The sequence below is a fragment of the Neofelis nebulosa genome, chromosome 3 (assembly GCF_028018385.1).
Source record: "Neofelis nebulosa isolate mNeoNeb1 chromosome 3, mNeoNeb1.pri, whole genome shotgun sequence".
Lineage (NCBI taxonomy): Eukaryota > Metazoa > Chordata > Mammalia > Carnivora > Felidae > Neofelis > Neofelis nebulosa.
The window spans coordinates 55,127,164-55,147,873 of NC_080784.1; the positions used below are offsets into that span (position 1 = coordinate 55,127,164).

At 36.8% G+C, this 20,710-nt stretch overlaps 1 protein-coding gene across 3 annotated transcripts in view; it reads left to right on the top strand.

Moving 5' to 3' along the window:
* GLRA3 (glycine receptor alpha 3) overlaps nt 1-20,710 on the top strand; it is a 239,693-nt gene that overhangs the window by 127,657 nt on the left and 91,326 nt on the right. For all 3 annotated transcript variants that reach the window (XM_058720866.1, XM_058720865.1, XM_058720867.1), the window contains exon 5: nt 3,175-3,257. In XM_058720866.1, coding sequence (XP_058576849.1) covers nt 3,175-3,257 — 83 coding nt within the window. The remainder of the gene's footprint in view (nt 1-3,174; nt 3,258-20,710) is intronic.

The following is a 20,710-nucleotide window of genomic DNA, read 5'->3' on the forward strand; positions in this document are numbered from 1 at the left end:
AATATTAGGAACTAATAAAAATACTTATCAGTATGGGGCACCTGGGTGGCTCAGTCGGTTAAGTGTCTGACTTGGACTCAGGTCATGATCTTGCGGTTCATGCATTCGAGCCCCGCATCAGGTTCTGTGCTGACAGCTTGGAGCCTGGAGGCTGTTTTGGATTCTGTGTCTCCCTCCCTCTCTGCTCCTCCCCTGCTCATGCTTTGTCTCTCTCTCAAAAATAAAGAAATATTAAAAAAAAATTTTAAATAAAATTAAATAAATAAATACACATTAAAATTTTTAAAAATACTTATCAGTTTCATAAAGAGCCAAAAATGGAGCCAGAAAAGATGTGTTATTGTTTTTATATATACTTACTTAATGTTTGAGATAGACACCTAGGCAATGCTTATTCAAAAATGGACAATACCTCGGTTTTAATCAGGTCAGCTGTTTGTCATAGATTATAGTCATCTTTTTTAACATTACTACTTCACTAAGCCAAGACTTTTTAAGAGAAAATAAAAAACACCATATCCTGTTTATGTGGCTTGTCTCAGAAAGAGAACCTAGTGTCCTCTCTTACACAAGAAGATATTCATTTCCAAAACAGTAGAATGTGATTAATTGCCTTTTGATTTAGTTTTCTTTTGATGTGGTCAGAACGTATCTTTGATTTATATGTCATGTTTTAATGAAGAAATTCAGAATCACACCCACCAAATTGACATGTATTTTTTTAATCCATATGTTGTTAAAGACATCATTGTACAGTACTTTCAACAAAGGAATGTCAATAAACAGATGTTTTTCAGGATATGATTTATGACAGAAGTTCTACAAAGTGTGTTTTTCTTTGCCAAGTAATTCCTTTCAAGCCCTTCTTTTTAAAAGAATTATGTAATGTTTCTCATTTTATGCCAAAAAAAATAGCCAGGATATGAATTTGACATCACATGCATGGTGAGAGCTTGGAAAAGATTCTAAGAATGCTATTCACTCTCATACAAAAGGTCACAGAATTAATCCTCCAAGCCAACATTTGAAACTGGCCGTCCAAAGAGCCTTGGAAGTTTGGAAAATTAATGTGCATGTGTTCAAAATATACTTGTGCATACACTTCTAATAAGCCCCATCGCAAGACAGAGAACATTGTGTCCACCTGATTTTACAATTGCCTTTTGAAGAGAGAACTTTGTAGATCTACAGGATCCTACTTCCAGGATCGCTTAACCTAGCTGAGCCAGGAGAAAACAGCTTTTGAAGAGTGGACGGTATGAATTATTTTAGTGTGCTAGGGACTCTGACTTGAAGGGATCGTCAAGTGATCCTCCTGGGGCTCTAAAAAATTCAACAGCTTCACATGTCTGTCCATTTATATCTCTCAAATTATGTTAATTGGACCTCACCAAGAGTATTCACTGTAGAACATGCATTATTATAACTTTATGTCCAGGGTCTACATGAAAATGCCAGTTTGGAGAACATGGTTACATTTAGTAGGGCTGCTGATTATTTCTTGTTAAAGCTTAAATAGGCTTTATGCGTGATTTCATTCAGCCATCTTTTCGCCCATCATATATAATTCTGGGGAAGGGTAGATGGAGCAGTCTGGAGCAGTAGAATATACTAGTAATCCTTAATAACTGATATCTATTGAGTGCTTACTATGTGTCACGATACTTGTCTAAGCACTTTACATGTATTAAGTCATATATGTTCACAAGGTTTCTCCAGAGCAAGTTCTATTGCTACATTCATTTTGGACCAAAGAACTCTGAAATATAGTGAGGTGAAATAATCTACCTACTGTCACAAAGTTTAGGCAAACAAATCCACCTGAAATGCTCACTGACATGCTGAATTTCAGTGGGAATACTTTAAAGGAAGGGGCTGGCTAGAGAGTTCTCAGGTAAGAACTGTATTTGAATAAACTTGGGTTTGTTTTATTCCTCTGGTCCAAGAACTACAAATACTTGGTAATCCTTTAAAATTATTTTTGTCATTGGAGCGCCTGGGTGGCTCAGTCAGTTAAGCATCCAACTTTGGCTCAGGCCATGATCTCACAGTTTGTGGGTTCGAGCCCCGCATCGGGCTCTGTGCTGACAGCTCAGAGCCTGGAGCCTGCTTCAGATTCTGTGTCTCCCTCTCTCTGCCCCTCCTCTGCCTGTGCTCTGTTTCTCTCTCTCTCTCTCAAAAATAAGTAAGCACTAAAAAAAATAGAAAAGAAAAGATTACCTTTGAAATATACTTTTCCAATAATATATATATATATATATATATATATACACACTTTTGTAATGTAACACTTTTTTGTATATATATAGTTTTGTAAATGTAATATACTTTTCTGATAATATATATATATATATATATATATATATATATATATATTTGTGAGTGATGAATTATCTGGAATACCAACATGCAAATACTTTCTGGAAGGGAAATGTGGGCAGAATGCTGGTCTGTGCCATCCAGTTGTCTCACTTTGTGTGAAGCCAAATTCAAAGTTTGTTTTGGTGAGCGTAGGATTATGTCACACATATTCTAGAGGACAATTTCTTGACCCTTGTAAGACCTGGTGAAACCCTCTAGTCCTACGGCAAAAGACTCTTAACACCTAGAACTTTCAAGTCTTCTAGATTCAGAGATTTTTTTTCCCTCTGATATTACTGCTGCATGTTTATGGACCACTTCTTCAATGTTACAAAGATGACCAACTGAAAGTTGTCACATAGGATTGCTTCTCGGCACCCTGTTCTTCCAATTCCCCGGATATACTTGCCTCCTCAAATATACTATACAGGTGATCTTGGGAACTATGCCTTTCGGCATTTTGGTATTAATTTTATAGAAACTACTCAAATATCTTTTTGAGGGTCTTTTCTGGAAATATAGATCTCTAGTAGACATCTATAGCATTCTGTAAAGGAATAAATGAATGATCAAAATAAATAAATGTGATTGGATGTTTAAATATACAGCTTTTCTCCTCCCTGAAAGACAGATTTATATGTAAAGGTACAGCTAGCTATTCTATAGTAAATAACATACCCAAGCTGGAACAATTTTATTTGGATACTTGTTAGTCATTCACCAAAGATTGTTTCCCAGTTGTACCCTGAGCAGCAGAATAATAGTATGATATCATAAATTACTTTTAAAAATAATTACTTTGAACTCTTTCAGATTGACATTAACACTTTCTTGTCCAATGGATCTCAAGAATTTTCCAATGGACGTGCAAACATGTATAATGCAACTGGAAAGTTGTAAGTATGAACAGCTTACTTTTTCTGAGCACTTTAAAAAGTGTAGTAGATATAAATTTTAATGGATTATGTAATTTATAATTTTGTAATTGTTTTTTTTCAGATATTTACTAAACAGGCATGTTATCTTTCACAGCATATTGAAAGTGATGTCTATCAACACATGCAGTCTATACTATTATAAATAAATTGAGGACCTAGGAATAACATTTTTAGGCTTGAAAAAAAGCCATACCCCTATACAAATTACCAAAGGTAAAAAATATAATCATCACTAAAGACAAACCACCATTTTTCCTTGAGTGCTTGCTATAGGCCAAGCATTTTGCATATGTTATTTTCAAAACTCACAAAAAAGATATTGCTGTCCCCATGTTTCCATATGTCAAAGTGGCCATTTTGAGTGCTTGAGTATTGTGTTCCAATTTATGGAGGTGGTGACAGCAGACCATCTGGTTCCCAAGCTTATGCTTACTTTGAACCGTTTTGCCACCACCCAGCTAATATTTATTCAGAGTATACTCTGCTGGGTATGTAATATATGTTATCTCAGGAGAAGGAAAATTTCTCACACTTTATCAGAGATTTAGCCAAGCTTACAACCATTCCTTTAAATTTTGTCTTGCAAAGTGGATCCCTGTACATCACTGTTTAATGTTAACATATAAAAATTTCAAGTTTTTCTGTTTCTCTGAACTTATCTATAGAATCAGCCCAAACTTAGGGGCATCTGGGTGGCTCGGTCAGTCATGCCTCCAACTCTTGGTTTCAACTCAGGTCATGATCTCATGGTTAATGAGTCTGAGCCCCGCATCAGGGTCTGTGCTGACAGCACAGAGCCTGCCTGGGATTCTCTCTCTCCGTCTCTCTCTGCCCCTCCTCTGCTCTCTCTGTCGCTCAAAATAAATAAACTTTTAAAAAAAGACAGAAAGAAAAAGAATCAGCCCAAAGTTAATTGTTTTTCAGTGTTCAATGCCATAAAAAAGGAATCATTGTGTAATCTTTTTTATGTGGTACTGTGTCATATGGGGGGGGGGGAGTTTGTCTGATGGATTCCTTGAGGAGAATTTGAAGGTGGGTCTCCAGATTTGCCGGCCTTAGAGGCAAGGTTTGTAGTGTGGTGGATCCGTCACTAGATGGCGAGCCTACTTCATGGGGGAATGTGGCCATGTCTCTTCTTGAAGCAAGAAAGTGGAAATCTCTCTTTCTTTATTCATAACTCCTTCTTGTTAAATTTAAGTGCATTACTTTTATAAATAGTTCTTAAATTGTAAGCATTCGCAGGAATAAAGTTAGTTGGGAGTGCTATTTAGAAATCTAAATGGGGAGGGGCAACAAAAGATTCCCAGAAGTAGAGCAGTGGATACCATGAAGGCATTTTGAGGATAGGCTGATTCTGTATTTTGGTTGCAAACAAAATGAGGTACATAGAAGGGTATCAGGAAAAAAAATCATATGCAAAATACCTAAGACAAATGACTGCCCTAATTACTAAACCAGACATGCTGGATGTTACCTGATGAAGTTTTGGGGTGATGGGGGGTTCATAGGATCCAGAGCCAATAACCAAGAAAGAATTCTTGAAGACATCTTTGGTGCAGAAAGGCGATTTTATTAAAGCAAGGGGACAGGACCCATGGGCAGGAAGAGCTGCATGGGGTCATGACCAGTAACTCATTGTATACCCTCAGGTTGGGAGGAGGTCAGGGATAGAGTAAGTCTTTAAGGAATTTTGGAAACACATTTCCAGGACCCTGAGGGTCTAGCTGTTGCTAGGGAAACACCATTTATTACCGTTTAATACTACCTCAGTCATGAGATCCTTTAGATATATATCTGGGGCCATAAGCTTGGAGTATGATTGCCAGCATATATCTTGGGGCAGTTGAGATAAAGGAAGTTGACTTACAGGATCCTCCAGGTTGGGATAATGTTAAGCTAAGGTTCTCTTTTGCTCCCAGCAAAGTGTCATCCTTGAGGCAGCTGAGCTCCTAAAGGGAGGTCACTCTGCCAGTCTCAAGGACTTGTCAATGGGCTATAGGCAGTAAGGGAATTTAATTTTCCATTTGCCTTAGTTTCCCACATTACCATGGCAAGCACTTTAACCCCTTTTCTTTGTTCTTGGGCAGCCAGGAGTGTTTGAGGAATAGCACACAGATCCCACCTGGGGTTGGGGGTGCTAGCTTGTGCTCTAACCTTCAGCCTGCCTCATGCTCCCTTGTCATTATCCAATAAGCAGGAGGACCAGTTCAAGAGTTAGGAGCAAGAAAAGGATTTGCTCAATATTATGCTTTTAATGTTCTTAAAAATTCTCTCAGTCAAATGAACCACAGTTATTTAAGAAGGTTTCATAGGGTGCCCGGTGTCTCAGTTCGTTGATGTCCGGCTTCAGCTCAGGTCATGATCTCATAGTTCATGAGTTTTACCTCCACACTGGGCTAGCTGCTGTCAGCACAGAGCCTGCCTCGGATTCCCTGTCCCCGTCTCTATCTGCCCCTTCCCCACTACCACTCCCTCTCTCTCTCAAAAATAAATAAACATCTTTTTTAAAAGAAGTTTTTATAATATTCAGAAAAAAAAAGAGAGAAGAAGAAAAGTAGGGACAAAGGGGGATGATGTGGAAGGTAGAAACGATAGAGGTTGATACTCTAAGGGAGGCAAAATTTTATCTTTACCCTCTTTATCCTTTTTCAGCTGGGCTTGAGAATTAAACAGACATAACACAGATTAACAGGAGAAAAGGATACAAATTTTTTTAATGTAAGTTTTATGTAATGTGGGATTCCTCAGAATGAAATGAAGACTGAGAAATGGCAAAACCTAAATGTTTTATAGCAGGTTGAACAAGGAGAGGCCATTGTGCAAAGGTAACTAAACTATGCGGGGGAAGCTCGAAGAAGATAATTATTTTAACGAGGTCTGTACAGAATTCTCTGGGCTTTGATTCCCTACTGAAGAATGTTTCTTTTTTCCTGGTATAGGGAACACATCTTTCACGTGAGAGTTTTTATCTCCCGTTTTCAGGGAAAAAAGGGGGGGAGGGGATTAGAGTGTCCTTCTGGCATAGGCTATTTTTCAAGCATCTTTAGCTCAAAATAATCCTTGTGCTAACGTGGCATATTTGGGGGCGGCAAGAGGCTACCACCCTTCATTTGCTTTGACACAAAATGGAGCAGAGTCTCTAGGAGCAGATGAGCTCAGAGCTTAGGTAAATAGAATCATACTGGAAATATTAACAGAGAAAAAAAGTAGGATGAGAAATAAATGTGGAAGGGAATATTAACAAATCTCATCTTCATATATTCGAGGTTTGGGGAATTTAACTATAGAAAGCCAAAAAGGAGGAGTTAGAAGTGGGGATACACTATTAAAAGCCATATAGGAAGTGGTTCAAACAGTAAGATAAAATTTCTGAAGGAGGATGGAGAGGGAAACAAAGAAGAAAGGACCCTTTAGAAATGCCTGCATTTAGAGGTTGTTGGAAAGACTTCCAGTCGAGGGATGGTCCTAGATAGCAAATTAAAATCAGTATCATTCGATCTCAAAAGAAACTGCTGAGATCTGTTTAACAGCATCAAATGCTACCAAAAAAAAAAAAAAAAAAAAAAAAATTAAGGCAACTGAAAACAGAGCCATTGTTATTTATGACAAAGACAAATGTGGTTAGAATGCTGAGGATCAAATCTGGATTCGAAGTTTTATGTGTTTTTTTAAGTCCACGATGAGAAAGTGGGAGTGGTGAGTAACATCTATGACTCCATGAATGTTAGTTACTAAAGAAAGATGGGAAAGAGTACAGTGCCTGAGGGATAACTGGGTCATAGGAACTTCTTTTTTAGAGTAAGGAAAGCATACTGGGCTATTTTGCAGAACAAAAAGCTGACATAACAGGACATTTCATTGTTTCTGCTTTTCCCAGAACATTTCCAAATCAATCAAAAACTCTAAGTGGGAAAACAGAGCCTCCTGCCCCCTCCCTCTTGTTTCGTATTTCCTTTATCAGGAACGAATAGTTTGCCTCACATGTCATTAAACACTTCCTGCTCTCTTATTAAACATTAATCAAGCTCACAACAGAGATACTGTTTATCAAACTTCTTTAGCAGATGCTAAGAAAATCTTGTCAAAGCAGAAGCTACTGAAGTCAAATCCTTAAATATACTTTTCGTGAACTCTTTTAGAGCAACCACTCACTTTTTTTTAAATTTTAATAACTGTTTAAAGTGACAAATTAATCTGCTGGAAAGCAAGAGCTATAAGGAAACTAGTGTCTTTTATTGATTGAATTCTGACTGCAAAGGAGAAAAAGAAAGCAAATTGGGTTGAGAGGCATAGAAAACGAGCAAAAAAGACACATAATTTAAAGGCAAAGGTTTTTTTTTTTTAATATTTATTTTTTGGATGGGAGAACACAAGTGGGAGAGAGGCAGAGAGAGGGGGACAGAGGATCCAAAACGGGCTCTGTGCTGACAGTCTGACAGAGTTGATCCCAATGTGGGGACTTGAACTCACAAACTGTGAGATCATGACCTGAGACCTGAGCTGAAGTCAGATGCTCAACCGACTAAGCCACCCAGGTGCCCCAAAGGCAAAGGGTTTGTGTGTGTGTGCGTGTGTGTGTGTGTGTGTGTGCTGTTTTGTTTTAATAATCTTGGATTGAGTTCTGTGTATGGTGTCTGGTAGAGGGGTTGCCAAAGCTTCAGTGTGATTTTATCTATGTATCTATGTATCTATCTTTCTATTGGTTTCAGAAGTAGAATTTAGTGATTTGTCACTTACATGTAACACCTAGTGCTCAACACAAGTGCCCTCCTTAATTACCATTACCCATTTAGTAAAGGCAAAGGTTTTAATGGTCTGTAATGATCCACATTTCTTAAATTCAATGAATGTTCAATAATGTCTGTCACTGGTCAGGACAGTCTTAAGTGACCTGAGCAATGTTCATTCATCTAAGCGTCAGTTGGAAAATATCTATGAAGTATCATATTCGACACAACACAACGTACATAAAGCACAAAAGTCCCTGTTTTTAAGGACCTGGAGGACCAGTTGAGGTGTTCTTCCTACAAATGATAAGTATATGTTCATGGATACTGTTAGCACAAAAGGGAAAGTGACTAAGGGAAGAGCAGTGCTGAAAGTGAATAAAATACTCAGAGAAGTGTATTTTGTCTAAATTCGCAATGACCTCACACCCCTAAAAGTGTATATTCATGACTCGGGTTTAAAATCCTGGGTGACACACAATTCCTAGCATTTGGAGAAGCAAAAGTTACTGGAAAGAGGTGGGCAGGAAGAGGCCTGGGGAAGAGAAGTCCTGTGATAGAAACTGATGAGATAAATAAATAAATAAATAAATAAATGTATAAGCCAAGGGTAGCATGAAAGGAAATAAATAACTTTCAAGCCAGAAGTAAAAAATACTGATTCATTAGCTAGAAAATGGGAAAGGAGAAAAATGAAAGAAATGAAAATATAGTATAGAGGAAGCATAGAAAAAGAGCAAAAATAGCTTTCAATGCTACCATAATTAAAACAAATGCAAAGGTTAAATTAACATAGCAAAATAGGGATTCTCAAACTAGATGTTAACAAATATTAAGACCCAACAATATGTTGTCAACTAAACACTTTTTAAAAACATTATGCAAGAAAATTTGGGAAAAAAGACAGAAAAAATGTGTATCTAGAAATGTTTCTTAAAAAATTCCCAGATAATAATTTCAATATCAGAAAAAAATAAGTATAGAAAAAAATTATTGGACACAAATGCTTGAGTAACATGTTGATAAAGAAATCATATATAAAAAAGCTGTAATAATTATAAAAACATCTTCCATATGACTTCCAAATACATAAAGTAAAAGCAGGCAGAACTACAATTAAAAAAATAGACAAATCAGTAATTTACTTGAAAGCACAGGTATAAATATTGGAACAGAAGTAATTTAAAGATAGATAAAGAGGAAGTCATTGTTTTAGCATGCAAGAACATTTACAAAAATGTTACAATTACAAAAGCCACAAAGGAAGCTTTAATCAATTCCTAAAAATCAACACATGATGGACTGTGATGTCTCTCTAAAATGCAATATGACTAACTACAATATAAAGTTGCTATAAATTATATTCCAATAATTATTACATATTACTATGCAATGGTAGATCTGGAAACCGATAGCATTTAGTAAGTGACTTTTTGTTTAAAGAAATCAAGGAGATTGTTGAGCTCAAAATCCTGTAAAATAAAATGGATCTTTTACTAAAAAAAGAAAGAAGGAAAGAAAAAGAAAGAAAGAAAGAAAGAAAGAAAGAAAGAAAGAAAGAAGAACTTCGTACTAACAACCATGGAGCTAAGCCTTTTATTCAAGAAGACGAAAAAGGAATAATAGAGCATTCAAAGAATCACATAAAAAACCTAAAACTGGTACTTTGAAATGTCTAAGAACCTCGACACGCCCCTGGAGAAACTCTTCAAAGAAAAAAGAAATTAGGTTGCATAGAAGAAATGCAGGGTGAAGAGAAGAAAATAATAGCGGGTCCACTAGATTGGAAACAATACAAGAAAATCCTGAGCACTCCATCTTTTCCAGTCATATCTACGGATCAGACATTAGAAAAGAACCTGAGGCAAAAGCTGTATTTGAAAAAGAGAATGAAAAGAAATCCATACCCTGCGGATAGCTAATGTCATCATAAATTAACGAGAAATTCAAAGACCTGAGACAATAATGAGAAAAAGAGAACATTTTGAGGACTTTTTCAATGACTTGCATAAAGAATTAAGCATAAAGACGATTCAAGTTTTCTTTTAATCACAAGGATTAAGTGTTGCTTCAGTTACATGAGTTAGAAAAGAGTCGATTCATGAAGAAAATAGTGCAGAAGCTGACTTCTGCTTAAATATGCTGTGTTTCTTGTAAAAATACATAACTTCACCAGAAATTTATTTTAGATTCCTGGATGTTTTGGAATACAGCCTGAATAAGAAATGGTTGTGAAAATATAGAGAAATAAGATTGGCAATATTGCTTGGAGATGTGAAGATAAACGAGATTCCTGAAGGTAGTCTTAAAAATAAAGAGCAAAAGGGGCACTTGGGTGGCTCAGTGGGTTGGCAATCTTTGCAGTTCCTGAGTTCAGGCCCCACATCAGGCTCTCTGCGGTCGTCCTGGGGCCCACTTCAGATCTTGTGTCCTGCCCCTCTTTCTCCCTCTCCCGCACTTGCGCACCCTTGTTCTCTCTCAAAAATAAACATGAAAGGAAGAAAGAAAGAAAGAAAGCGCAAAAGAGAGGAAAAGAAGATAGCATCATTGAGTTTAATGAAAATTGGAGAACGAACAGAAAAAGTAAAACAGAGAAAGTCACTGAAAACTCTTTGTAACATTTTAACATGTGTTTCCTAGAGATTGTTTTTCAAATATTCTTATTCTATTCATGGAACGTACATTCATGTAGCACTCGCGCTGAACTTCAAGAAAAAATAGAAAACCAAAATTACCTTTTTTCAATATTTAACTATAAATAGAAATGTCTTAGGTGCAATTCAAATGGTGTTTATCATAGTGATTCATTCTGCTGCCATTTAAAATCAACATGAACTAACCACAGTAAAACTGAACTTTATCCTTAGAGTGACCTAGAAAGCTGAATCTCATCACTGAGAATTCCTCTGAAGCCAAAGGAAAGAATGGTGCCCCATGTATACAGGCACACTTCATTTTATTGTGCTTTTACTTGATCGTGCTTCGCAGACATTGCGTGTGTTTTACAAGTGGAAGGTTTGTGACAGCCTGCATCAGGCAAGTCCATCAACACCATTTTTCCAACAGCATTTGCTCACTTTGGGTTCTGGATCGTATTTTGATAATTCTCACAATATTTCAAACTTTTTCATTATTACTATGTTTTTTACAGTGATCTGTGATCAGTGACCTTTGATGTTACTAGTGTAATTGTTTTGGGGCTCCATGAATCACACCCATATAAGACAGCGAACTCAGTCAATAAATGTATGCATTCTGACTGCCCCACTGAGCAGCCATCGCCCCATCTCTCTCCCTCTCCTTGGGCCTTCTTATGTTCTGAGACATAATGAAATTAGGCCAATTCATAACTCTACAGTGGCCTTTTAGTGTTCAGATGAAGGAAAAATTCATAGATCTCTCACTGCTCTCACTGTATTTATTTATTTAAAAGTTTTTTTGTTTTTTGTTTTTTGTTTTTGAGAGAGAGAGAGAGAGAGAGAGAGAGAGAGAGAATCCCAAGCAGGTTCTGTACTCAAACTCAGGAACCATGAGATCATGACCTGAGCTGAAATCAAGAGTTGGACATTTAATTGCCTGAGTCACCCAGGTGCCCCCACATATCTCTCACTTTAAATCAAAGCTAGAAGTGATTAAGGTTAGGAAGGCATGTCAAAAGCTGAGATAAGCTGAAAGCTAGGGATCTTATGCCAATTAGCCAAGTTGGAATGGCCCATTAGCCAATAACAAGGAAAAAGTTTGAAGGCATTCAAGAGTGCTATTCCAGTGGACACAAATGATAAGAAGGCAAAATTGCTTTACTGCTGATGTGGGCAACGTTTGAATGGTCTGGATAGAAGATCAAACCAGCTACCACATTCCCTTAACCCAAAAGGTGTTCCAGAGGAAGGCCCTAACTCTCTGCAATGCTGTGAAGGCTGGGAGAGGTGAGGAAGCTAAAAAATAAAAGTTTGAAGCTAGCAGAGTTTGGTTCAGGAAATTTAAGGAAGGAAGCTATTTCTATCACATCAAAGCACAAAGTCAGCCAGCAAGAACTGATGTAGAAGGTGCGGCATGTTATCTAGACGATCTAGCTCAGACAGTTAATGAAGGTGGCTACACTAAATAACAGATTTTTTGTGTAGAGGAAACAGCCACTTATCGAAAGAAGATGCCATCTACTATTTTCCTAACTAGAAAGGAGAAATTAGCGCCGGGCTTCAAAGCTTCAAAAGACAGGCTGACTCTCTTGTTAGGGGCAAAGTTAGCTGGTGACTTTAAGTTGAAGTCAATGCTCATTGACCACTCCAAAAATCCCAGGGCCCTTACGAATTATGCTAAATCTACTCTGCCTGTGCTCTAAATGGAACAACAAAGCCTGGATGACAGCACATCTGTCTACAGCATGGTTTACTGAATATTTTAAGCCCACTGTTGAGACCTACTGCTCAGAAAAAAAGATTTGCTTCCAAACAGGACTGCTTATTGACAATGCACTTGGTCACCCAAGAGCTCTGTGGGAGATGGGCAATGAAATTAATGTTGTTTTCAAGTCTGCGAACATGACATGCATTCTGCAGCCCATGGATCGAGGAGTAATTTTGATTTTCAAGTCTTATTTTTAATAAACACATTTGTAACACTGTAGCTGCCACACTTAGTGATTCCTCTGATGGATCTGGGCAAAGTAAATTATAAACCTAGAAAGGATATACCATTCTAGGTGCCATTAAGAACTTTTGTGATCCATGGGAAGAGGTGAAAATATCAATATGAACAGGAGTTTGGAAGAAGTTGATTCCAACCCTCACGGAAAATTTTGAAGGGAGGGAAGTCACTGCAGAAGTGGTAGAGAAGCAAGAAAACTAGAATTAGAAGTGGAGCCTGAAGATGGGGCTGAATTGCTGCAAGCTCATGATCAAACTTGAAAAGGTGAGGGACTCTTTCTTATGGATGAACAAAGAAAGTGGTCTCTTAAGATGGAATCTACTTTTGGTGAAGATGCTGTAAAGATTGTTGAAATGACAACAAAGGATTGAGAGTATTGCATAAATTTAGTCAATAAAACAGCAGGAGGGTTTGAGAGGATTGACTCCAGGTTTGTTGTTGTTGTTTTTTTTTTTTTTTTTTTTTTTTTTAGTTTATTTATTTTTGAAAGAGAGAGAGCAAGCACAAGCAAGGAAGAGACAGAGAGCGAGGGAGACAGAATCCCAAGCAGGCTCCGTGCGGTCAGCAGAGAGCCTGATTCAGGGCTCAGTCTCACAAACCGTGAGATGATGAGTTGAGTTGAAATCAAGAGTCAGACACTACACCCACTGAGCCACCCAGGAGCCCCCCCACCCCAGTTTTAAAAGAAGTTCTGATGTGGGTAAAATGCTATCTAACAGCATCACGTGCCACAGAGAAATTATTGGTGAAAAGCAGTCTGCCGATGCAGCAAACTTCATTGTTGCCTTATTTTAAGAAATTGCCACAGCCCCCCCAATCCTCAGCAGCCACCACCCTGACCACTCAGCAGCCATCAGTGTCAAGGTAAGACCCTGCACCAGCAAAAAAGTTTATGACTCACTGAAAGCTCAGATGATGGTTAGCATTTTTTAATAATAAAATATTTTTAAGTTAAGGTAGGTACAGTGTGTTTTTTTAGACTTAATGCTATTGCCCACTTAATAGGCTATAGTATAGTATACACATAACTTTTATATGCACTGGGAAGCCAAATGACTAGCTTTATTGCAATATTTGCTTTATCACAGTGGTCTGGAACCGAACCAATAATATATCTGTAAGGATGCCTGTAGGTTCCAAGTTCGACGCAGGGCTTGAACTTCTGAACTGCGAGATCATGACCTGAGCCAAAGTTGGACGCTTAACAGACTGAGCCACCCAGGCGCCCCTAATCCTTTCTTTTTTTAATTGGCTGTAGGAAATAAAACACAAAGCTATCTCTTCAAAAGACAAATTTTTATTGATATCACAGTTGTATTTATAAATGCATTTTGTCTGTTTGCTTCACAAATAGCTAATCTGTGAGGGAAGGAAACACAGCCATATTATGACTTAGACTGTGCCCCTGAGGGATTGACAGTAGAAATTGATGTGCAGGAATAGGGGTGAGACTAAAATGAAAGATTTAATTTTCAGCCTTTGATTTATACCATAAAGAAAATCTAGAAATTGACAGGTTTCCCAGGCAAAGTAAGGGATGGAGGATATTTTTAATCTTTGTAGAATATTGAGTAATAATTTCCTAGACTCGTAATAAAGCTTCATTTTTTTTTTTTTAATTTTTTTTTCAACGTTTTTTATTTATTTTTGGGACAGAGAGAGACAGAGCATGAACGGGGAAGGGGCAGAGAGAGAGGGAGACACACAGAATTGGAAACAGGCTCCAGGCTCCAAGCCATCAGCCCAGAGCCTGACGCGGGGCTCGAACTCACAGACCGCGAGATCGTGACCTGGCTGAAGTCGGACGCTTAACCGACTGCGCCACCCAGGCGCCCCAAAGCTTCATTTTTTATAAAAAGCCAAAGATGACATGGTGTATATAATCTGTCACTATATCAATAAAAGATCTAATTCCTGATTTCCTATCTAAAGACGAATGTTGGCAACAAAACAGGAAAACCTCACCAGTGTGAGAAAGCTAAAGAAATTTTAATTACTCAGGTTAGAAAAGAAAATACAAGGAAATAATTCAGGGAGGAAAGGGCCCTTTTCCACAAGGAACAGCCTAAATCCCTAAAACTATAGGAAAAGATATTCTTTTTTTTTCAACGTTTTTTTTTTATTTATTTTTGGGACAGAGAGAGACATAGCATGAACGGGGGAGGGGCAGAGAGAGAGGGAGACACAGAACCGGAAACAGGCTCCAGGCTCCGAGCCATCAGCCCAGAGCCTGACGCGGGGCTCGAACTCACGGACCGCGAGATCGTGACCTGGCTGAAGTCGGACGCTTAACCGACTGCGCCACCCAGGCGCCCCAGGAAAAGATATTCTTAAGGTCAACTTAAAAAAAAAATTAGACACAAATTGTAAGAAACTTTCAAAATGCGCTTTAATGGGGTTTTTGGATGGAAAGATCTAAAGACAGATGGGAAGTTTTTGTTATTTAGTTTGCAGATTCATTTCAAAACCACATCTGATATGATGCAGATTGGTTACTCTGGAGACTATTTAAGGAGTTTGGTGAAGATTTCTCACAATTATTTCCTAATGATCTCTACTGTTTTCAAGCTCTTTCATAATTTAAAACAGTGTGGATATTTTTCAAAATAATTCTATGCCTTTTGCCTGGCTAGTTAGAGATACAGATGGTTCTTGTTTTTCCAAGTATTTATTACTGAAGCCTCTACAGTTACAATGTTAGTTAGAAAGCAAGTTTTCCCTGAGACAAAAATATTCATTGATGAACTAGCTACTCATAAAATTACTCCCCACTTAAACATTATTGCACCCTTTTAACACCATGACTATTCTGTCTCAGTCTGTCCTCATCTTTCTAATTTGACTTTGCTGATTATCAGATATTCTAAACACATGACAATAAAAAAAAAAAGATGGTGTAGTTGTGTCTTACAAAAAGGTGATATCACAGTGGTTGTATTATCCTTTACATATATTATTTGATTTAATCCTAAGTGCAACTTAATGAGATAGGTTTTATTATTTTTTTATTGTAAAAATCAGCAAATGAAGGTTTAGAAAGGTAAAGTGACTTTCCCACAGTCACACAACTATCAAGTGGACAGAGCAAACTTCTGTGAATTAATAGCTCACAAATTTATAACAAGCATCGGTTCTTTTTAAATCTAGTTCTAGTAGCCAAAATACTAGTAGAGTAATTGTTATAGGTTAGTTTACCAGAGAGTCTTAGAGAAATTGTAATTATTAAGATAATTTAGCAGGCCTATGACTTAAACGAAACCACATATAACAACCTGGTTAACGGTAAGATTATTCGAAATAATGCACAAATTATAAATAAAAATGTTTTAGTTAAATACATTTTGACATAGCAGTTGTTCCTTGTCAAGTCAATAAAATTTACTTGAGTAATATTCCTCCTGGCAATAATCAGCAAACATGTGCCAAGAGTGAGCATTTTCTTTTCTTTTTTTTTTTTTAAATTTTTTTTTTTCAACGCTTTTTATTTATTTTTTGGGACAGAGAGAGACAGAGCATGAACGGGGGAGGGGCAGAGAGAGAGGGAGACACAGAATCGGAAACAGGCTCCAGGCTCCGAGCCATCAGCCCAGGGCCTGACGCGGGGCTCGAACTCACAGGCCGTGAGATCGTGACCTGGCTGAAGTCGGACGCTTAACCGACTGCGCCACCCAGGCGCCCCAAGAGTGAGCATTTTCTTCCTCTTGTTTTTTAAATCCCAGCTGCTAGTTAAGGACATCAGCGTTTGCAAGCTGTGTCAAACCGAGAAATCTCAGTCTCTCTCTCTCCTTTATTTGACTGAGAAAGCTGGGCCAAATGTGATTCTAGGTCACTTAAAACTGAATGTGAATCTATAGTTTATTTATAACTCTCAAAACGGATTTCAAATTAAATATATTGTCAGTCATACCTTCCCTTTGAATAAGTATTTCTTTTACATACTACTATAAGGTATTAAACAATATCCTTTTTCTTTTATTTTCCTGTAGTCTTTTGAACTGTTTTTTAAATAACCAAAGGTTATTTGACTTTTTTTTTTTTTAATGATAACATAATACATCTGAATGATGTCTTCAAAACCAGCACGTTTACACTGGGAAATTTGAACAAAAGGGACTGAAAAACAAAAACATGTTTTAGCCTCAACTGAACAATCCTTCTTACTAGTGTTAACCGGTTTTGTCATGACCCCTCTTCTTTTACTCTGTGTGTGTGTGTGTGTGTGCGCGCGCGCGTATACACACACGGGCTATGTGTACGGTTATAAATGTTTCATGAACGTGTAATATAGCTGGGAATCTCAATTTCTAACTGATCCACCATGAGATTTACACCAAAGTAGCTTCCATATCATATTATCTGAGGGAACAAAAAGATTTTAGAACAAAGCCTGAAGGCTAAGTAAATGAAGATAAGAACTGATTGGAAGGTACGGCTGAAACGTTGTATCCTCGCAACAAAGGAAAACATCAAAGTATGATGATGCCAAGGGAACTGGATTTTACCAGCCTCAGATTTTGTTGGATGTGAAGGTACAGCCCCGCAGAGCCATGGTGAAACATCCTGAAGTGGAGGGTAGAAAGGGTTGAACGTGGCGAAATGACGTTGGTTCATGTGGTCTTCCACTCATTTCTTCTCATTGCCATCAGGGCGCTAAAGCTCCTCCCTATTATCAGGGTAACCTATAACTTATTAAAATGGGGACACTTAAAAGAGTAAAGGAAAGGCACCACAGATATTGAAATTATTATATTTTATAGTATCTATTTATTAACTGACAGGTTTTTTAGAATGTTAATGGGTAAATTAAATAGTCCTAAACTATTTCTTTTTAAAATCTATCTTTTCTGAGGTGCCTAGGTGGCTCCATCAGTTGAGCGTCAGACTCTCGATTTCTGGTCAGGTCATGATCTCAGGGTCTGAAGATGGAGACCTACCTCGCTCTGCATGGAGCCTGCTTGAGATTTGCTCTCTTGCTCACTCCGCCCCGCCTCCACTTGTGCTGGTGCCCTCTCTCCCTCTCAAAATAATAATAATAATAATAATAATTAATAAAGTATATCCTTTCTAAATAAATATATGCATTTATATATTATGTATATTTATTATATATATAAATGTATAACATATATATAAGTATATCTATATTAAAGAGAAAACCAAAATAATTGGAATTCTCTTTAAAGTTGCAATTTTGGTATTAAATTTGAACGTGTTAACACTATCAGTTGACCTTGCCATATAATATAATGATTTCAATGAGAAAATATTCTCTATAGTTGAGGTAGCTACAATACTTGATAAATTCAGAGCTTGATTTTATGTATTTTATATTGATATATGTAACTATTTAAGCCATTTATTTTTATAGATATTGTCTTTGTCTTGAATAAGAGGGGTTTTTATCAATAAATATGCTTTTTAGGACAAAACTCAGTCAAATTAATTGTTTCTACTTAGGAATCTTTTTTAATTTTTTGTCTAATTTAGATTTGGGTGTATATGTCTTCTCAATTCCATTTCCATTTCAATATAACTTATCCAATTAAAAACAAGCAGTCTATCAATATAATCTTCCCATTCCAAAACACAGCTATCAAATTCCAATAAAAAAATAGTGCATGTCATTTAAGATTTTATTATTTTTTTCCTTTATATTATAGGGATTAATCTCAAGGTATTCCTGCATAGAAATTTTATTTTTATAATTACCATTTCTAAAAGCTTCAAAATGCAAAATTTTAGTGTTCCATTCTTAAAATAATTTGATTAAATATTTCCGACTGATCTTAAACAACTGCAACCAAAATTTAGAGAACGTATTTATCAAAAGTTCAATACAATTGCAGAACATACACGATGATTTACAAAATACTTCTTCAAATGTTCATACTTCTTAAAAATTTCCCAGATAACAAGCAGTAAATAGAGAAGGCATGTTGTGCCACAATCAAATGTAATTTTTAATTCTACATCAGCTTTGTCAGATACAAGGAAGTATAGTTCAGGTGCTCTGTTCCAATAAAAAAGTCATAAATGTTAATGACTACCACTACTCTTTCACTGATAGAGTGTAAGAGTTTATGGATATAAAATAAATCATATATGCATCATAACTAATTCCAAAACGCCGCAGCTCCATGGATTTCTTTTTTTTTTCTTTTAAATTATGCTGTGCTCACCTTAAGTGCAACTAACATGTCTTACCGCACATCACTATTACAATTCCACTGACAGTATTCCCTATGCTGTACCTTTTATCCCTGTGACTTACTGGCTTTTTTACAACTGTGATGAATTCCAACAGAGATTTTATTCAGCTCTATCACAAGCAAGGGACATTTATTTTCAATGTTGAACTTTTTAAGTGAATTTAAGAGAGACTTCTCAATGGAATTTACAGTGACATTACATAGCTCATCTTCAACAAATGTAATTCCAAAAGCTTTACTTTGATTACAGAATTAGATTTAAAAATTAATTTAAAATTAATTTAACCAATTTTCTCTTTAAAGTAGGAAATGATACTGAAACAAGCCTCACATCATTTCATTGCTTGCAAATTTCCCATCATGCACTTTTCCAGGAAAAATTAAAATGAAAAAAGAGTCAAATTAATTCAGAAAAGCAACAGTTTGATATAAATAAAGACTTGGTTTCTATAATGTAATATGTAAATGCTTTCCCTACAAATGCACATATCAAATGATCATCTTTGGGCAGTGTTCTTGAAAGGACTGTATCTCTTGAAGTAGGTGTTGATGAGTTTTTAGCTCTGTGTTCCTGTGGCTTTTATGTGGACAGAGCTTTTGTGAATGTTAGATATAGACAATGTTTATTGATGTTACACATTCATCATCAACTTTCTTGTAAAATAGAAATTTGTTGCTCAATTTTCCAATGAATATTGAACTTTCATTTCTTTTAGCCCATTCTGCTAAAAGGATTTATTGTGAAATGTAAGAGTGTTGCCAAATAATGAAATAAAGAAATGTTTGTAGGTTTCAAAGCATTCACTGCTCAGCTTTCACTTATAGGTTTGTAACTTATATCCATGACACTTGGATACTTTAACCCACCTTACAGATGTCACAGGTTTGTACACCAAGTGGACAGCAGAGGGGAAAAGTTACACACTTCTGCCCCCACTCAATTCAGGAGTCAGCATCCTCTGAAAGGACAATGGTAGTTTCTTCGTTACGGGAAGGATTCAATAAAGACAGATGGACCATTCCGGATGTTTGCTGTTGTACAAATTTAATTTAATGTGAAACTAGTAAAATAGTCTCATACTCTTATGCCATGGGAGAATCTAGAAGTAAAATTGAAGATCAGTCAAAGCAACAATGATGTATTTTAAAACAATGACAAATAATACCTAATCTAAAAATGAAAAATCTTGGGGCACATGGGTGGTTCAGTCAGTTAAGCATCTGACTCTTGATTTTGTCTCAGTCATGATCTCAGATTTGTATGATCAAGTCCTCCATACTCAGTGTGGAGCCTGTTTAAGATTCTCTCTCTCCCTCTGCCCCTCTCCCCCAATCGCACTCTCTCTCTCCCTATAAAATAAAATAAATAAATAAAATTTTAAAATGAAAAATCTAGAACAAATGCTAAGCCAGAGAGGATATGAGGAAAAAAAACAAGTACTATAGGGCTGTCTTGGCAAACCAAGATGTGTAATTTTCATATCATCATCCATAGGTAGGTGACTTTCAAACCTTTATCTTTGATCTTGACCTCATTTTCAGAACATATGTGAATGATTTCAACTATTTTCAACATGTAAGTCAATGTTCAGACTTACGACCATCAACACCTGCATCTTCTGCTGGCATCTTAAACTCAAGGTACCCCAAAATAAGCTCTTCATATACAACTACACACATAGGGGCACCTGGGTGGCTCTGTTGATTGAGCATCCAACTCTGGATATTGGCTCAGGTCATGATCCTGCGATAGTATGATCGAATCCCACATGGGGTTCTGCTCTGAGTGTGGAGCCTGCTTGAGATTTTCTCTCTCTCCCTCTGACCC